Source organism: Myotis daubentonii, chromosome X (assembly GCF_963259705.1).
Source record: "Myotis daubentonii chromosome X, mMyoDau2.1, whole genome shotgun sequence".
NCBI classification, from domain to species: domain Eukaryota; kingdom Metazoa; phylum Chordata; class Mammalia; order Chiroptera; family Vespertilionidae; genus Myotis; species Myotis daubentonii.
The window spans coordinates 58360234-58364928 of NC_081861.1; the positions used below are offsets into that span (position 1 = coordinate 58360234).

General features: G+C 45.0%; 1 protein-coding gene across 1 annotated transcript; it reads right to left on the minus strand.

Moving 5' to 3' along the window:
- Nucleotides 1-337: 337 nt before the first annotated feature.
- LOC132223505 (protein ARMCX6-like) lies at nucleotides 338-1516 on the minus strand. Its single transcript, XM_059678657.1, has one exon. It carries the CDS (start codon nucleotides 1514-1516, stop codon nucleotides 932-934), a length of 585 nt encoding a protein of 194 aa, XP_059534640.1. The 3' UTR covers nucleotides 338-931.
- Nucleotides 1517-4695: the final 3179 nt, after the last annotated feature.

Consider the following 4695-nt stretch of genomic DNA (forward strand, 5'->3'; position numbering starts at 1 on the left):
GACACCTTCATCAAGGGATTTTTTTGTGCCAGGTGCCAGGTGCCAGGCACTGTGCTGCCTGCTTCACAGGTGTTGTCTCTTTCAGTCCTCCCAACATTTTATCCTAATTCCACCAAACCCCCTCCATGCCCTCACCTTCCCTCAGCCCCCAACCCCTTGCTGAGGTTTTCCTGAACACTGCCGCCCATCTCTACCCCTGCCTCCTGTGAGCACTGATAAGAGTGCATTTGTCAGAGCAAATGCCTCCCTTCCCTCCTCCCTGACCCAGTTAGCATTTATCCTGCAGTTTTGTCTTTCTCCTCATGCACACTGTCAACTCAAGGACAAGTACCATGTCTCATTTTTACCAGTCAAAGCACACAAGTTTATTGATGAAACATACAAATGTAGACTTGGGTGGATGAGGTTAAGTCAGCACAGAGCATGGAAAGGGAGTGCACTTTTCTGATGAATGGGCTCACCATCCATCGGCTGGTGTAGAAGAAAGAGTAAACGAAAAAGAATTCGACGTATGCAGCAACAACAGCATTTTCAGCACAAGCTCCGATATGTGTCTGGTCTCCACAAGACAGTCCAGCTTAGACAGGGAGACCACCAAAGGCAAGCATCCTTCCTGATGCTTTGTCCACAGCTGGCAGCTGCAATGAGCCCTTTACCACAGGAAGAAGGAAGGAAGGAATTTACAATGCACATTACCTGTAGACTGCACAACCAGAAGTTACTCAGAGCTCAGTGGGAACCCCCGCCCTGCCAATAGTAACGTGGTCCTCGATTTAGCAAGTGTGACTTTCACCCCATGATGTGGTGATGGCTAAGGCTGGGTCTTCTATAGCACCCTCTGCAGAGTCTTTGAATGAGAACACAAGTGCGTGCTCCCCAAACGGGTTTTGGTTTTGGGTAGATTTGGTCCCATTCTGTTTGGGATGGTCTTTTAAGAGGCCAGGGTGTCGGGGAGAACCTGTCCGTTTCCGTTCCTGATAAAGAGGGACATGAATGAGAGCAGCATTCGGGGACCCAGCAATTCCCCTGCCAAGACTGGTTTTTCAGACAAACCCATCAACTGTTTCAAAACATGAACCTCAGCACATCCACTTCCCTCTGATATCAAAGGAAACCTCGGGTCTGAAACGGATTTGGCAAGCATGTTATTAATAACTGTCATGCTTATTAACAAATTTAATCCGGCCTGCTGCAGAAATGAGTTGCAGCAATGTGACACAGTTTCCCGACACACTTCACTGATGGACATCTTAATCTGGCCCTGATTTTCCACACTGGCACTCTCGTTATCCAGGGCACATAAAGCCTGCTTCACAGTGGGGTCGGGAGTGGGGATCGTGTTTCCAACAATGGAGAGGCTGGACAAATGACTATTGATATTGTGGCTAAATGAAAAACCAGCATCCTCGGGCTGAGCAAACATTTTTCCCTGAATGAAAGGACCCTTGGAGAGGCCAAGAGCACTACTGAAAATTTTAAATGGCTTATGCTTCACAAAAAATGTTATCATTTCCATTAGGCAAATGGTGATTCTTCTTTATTGAGGCCATGTTCCTTTGGAGAAGCCTTGAGTTCTTACTGCCCGCAGTTGATTTCCGCCTCATTCCCAGGACTTGCCTTTTCCTGTATCTTTGACTAAGGTCCAGAGCTCTTACCTATACTCAACCCTGTCTGAACCTCTCTATTTTTCTGTGTTGTTTGTTTGTTTGTTTTCTTCGTCTTGCTGTACCCTCTCATGATTAGTGGGTGAACACCAGCAACTTCTAGCCCTGACCTCCAGATGTGCTTTCACGAAATAACTAATTTGTGTATATCCCACATCTATGACAAGTCAAAGAATGTTCCTACACTTGAATCGGCCATCTAGTTGTGATATTCTAGTAAGGAGCTATTTGAACCATCTTTTCCTGTACACAAACTGCACTATCTGCAATCCAACATGGAACTAGGGGCAATGCAAACATATAAAGCTTTGATCTGAGTCTCCACAGATACACATGTCAAAACTCAGGTTACAAGGGTATCAGTATCTCTTTTTTTTGTTTAGGGTCTTAATTTAAAAATGTTTTTAGTCTGCTTTTTTCCTACCTTATTGTTTTCTCAGGAGTATAACATTTGATTTTTCCCTTCACCAAAGTGAGAGGGGAGGAGAAAAAAGTCTGGGAGAGGGAGAAGCTCATTTGCTTCTAGACCCTATATTCTGACTCAGACATGCCTCCTGGATATCGCACTGTGTGGAGCACTTTCCTTTCTTCCTTGCCTAGAACTATGTCTACTGGTAGACAGACAAGAGAGAATGGAGATTAGGAGAAGTACATATGTCCCCTCTCTTTAGAGTGAGAACTCCAGTTTTCAAATATCTCCCATTTATGCCCTGGCTGGTTTGGCTAAGTGGATAGAGCATTTGCCTTCAGACTGAAGGGTCTTTTGTTTGATTCCGGTCAAGGGTACATACTGTACTTTGGTTGCAGGCTTGATCTTAGGCCAGGTTGGGGCACATGTAGGAAGCAACCAATTGATCTCTCTCTCTCTCTCTCTCTCTCTCTCTCTCTCTCTCTCTCCCTTCCTCCCTCCCTTCCTCCCTCCCTTCCTTCCTCCTTCCCTCCCTCCCACTCTCTCCAAATATCTCCCATTTATCTCAGGCACACTTCCAGCCACTTTCACTACCCCTCCTTGCCCCCACAAATGCCCATCTTTTCAATTCCCCTGCCCCTACTCATTCTCTTGACGTGTATCTCTTCCCTTAAAGCCTCACTTTTCTGTTCCACCCCTCATTTGTGCCCCAAAGATATTGAAGCCCCTTCCCCCCCCCCCCCCCCCCGCAAAAAAAAATTAGCATTAACTAAGGCTTTTCTAAAGACAGGAGTGGATAAGCGGGTTCTGATTTTGTGCTTGCCTCTACCACCCCCTTGTGACCAATTCAGGTCCTACATTTCTTTGAAGAAACCAGTTTCTACTAAAAAAAAAAAAAAAAAATCCCTTGATCTTCTTCTTCTTCCTTTTCCTTGAGTTGTGCCGCCCCCTACAGACAGCAAACAATCAAATAGAGAATGGTTGGTGAACATTTAGTGCTGGAGGGTAGGTCAAAGTTCTTACTTTTTACTGATTCAGGACTCTGTTAAAGGATTCTCACCTCTCACTCCCAGATCCCATCATCAGCTCTCCCCTTACCCCATTTATAAAACTAAGATGAGCTGGTGGGAAGCCTGCATATGTAGGGAAAGCTGACTCTGCCTCTTCAAGCCTCTGCTCCCAATTCCACTCTTATCCCACACTGAGAGCAATGTTCACTCTCACACGAAATTGCACACAACCAGAACAATGTTTTCCTTTTTTACTTGGTTACAAATACATCTCTCTAAGGTCAATAAAGAGCTGATGGATGGACAGAAAGAAAGAGAGAGAGAGAGAGAGAGAGAGAGAGAGAGAGAGAGAGAGAGGAAGGAAGGAAGGAAGGAAGGAAGGAAGGAAGGAAGGAAGGAAGGAAGGAAGAAAGAAAGAAAGAAAGAAAGAAAGAAAGAAAGAAAGAAAGAAAGAAAGAAAGAAAGAAAGAAAGACCTCTCCACAATTAATTCTTGGTCACTTGAGAAACATATTATCAATGGGCCATGGCCCCCAAATTCCCCTCCCTCTAGCAGTGATGCAAGAGTGTACCAGCCTCTCTCCCTTCTCCCCAGTGCAACAGACTTGTCATTCATTGTTTTCTATGCCGGTGCTAGAAACCAAAAGATAATGCATTTTCACTAGTATTTCTATTTGTACTTCGTTGTCTTCTCCTAGAAAACAGGGAAACATCCCATCTCTTCATTTCTCCACATGACAGCTACTAATATCCATCATCTTTCTCAGAACCACAAGAAAGCAGGTTTCATGAAATAAAGCATGGAGAAAGTGAAATTTTAAATATTTACTAGTATGTATTGCCTCTGCTCATTTTTCTTTGAAATACTGGCTTTAAAATATATATTTGTACATGCTTTTCTGTGTATGAGAAGTTTTGTGGAATGATGTTGGCCAAAATGTTACCTGCTGGGGTCCAACCCCAGCAGGTTCAGGGGTCCCCAAAGGTGTAGACGGAGTCGGCGAAGAAGGAATGACACGGAGACAGCGTTCAGTTGATCAGCAGCCTAGCCAGGATCTCCAGCCAAGTTCTGGTCAGGATCTCCAGCGAAGTTCTGGTTAGGATCTCCAGCCAAGTTCTGCTCAGGTTCTCCAGCCAGGTTCTGTAGCCATGTTCCCTCGCTAGGTTCTCCAGCCAGGTTCTGTCCAGGTTCTCCAGGCAGGTTCAGTCACCAGGTTCTAGTCAGGTTCTCTTGCCATGTTCTATCCAGGTTCTGCAGCCAGGTTCTGTCTCTATGTTCTTCAGCCAGGTTCTCTCGCTAGGTTCTGTCTCTAGGTTCTGTGGCCAGTTTCTGTCCAGGATCTTTTGCCATGTTCTCTCCAGCGAAGTTCTTCTGTGTCTAGGTTCTGTGTCCTGTTGTCTTGTTACATCTGTATTTATACCAGTTGATTCCAATCCTATCAATCTCTATTCCAAAGGTTAGGGCGTTTCTTATCTCCATTCCAGGGAGTAAAGATTATGTAGCTTAAGCATGATTGTTCGTAGTTAAAGTGATTAATTACCCGCCTGGCACTTAGTTAAGGGGTTTTATTCCCTCCCTAACTTCAGGGGAAAATCCCTACCTGGGGATTAAA

Bases quoted from the DNA above. Each gene is read 5' to 3' on its own strand.
- LOC132223505 (XM_059678657.1), bottom strand. From the start codon at position 1,516: ATGGAAATGATAACATTTTTTGTGAAGCATAAGCCATTTAAAATTTTC.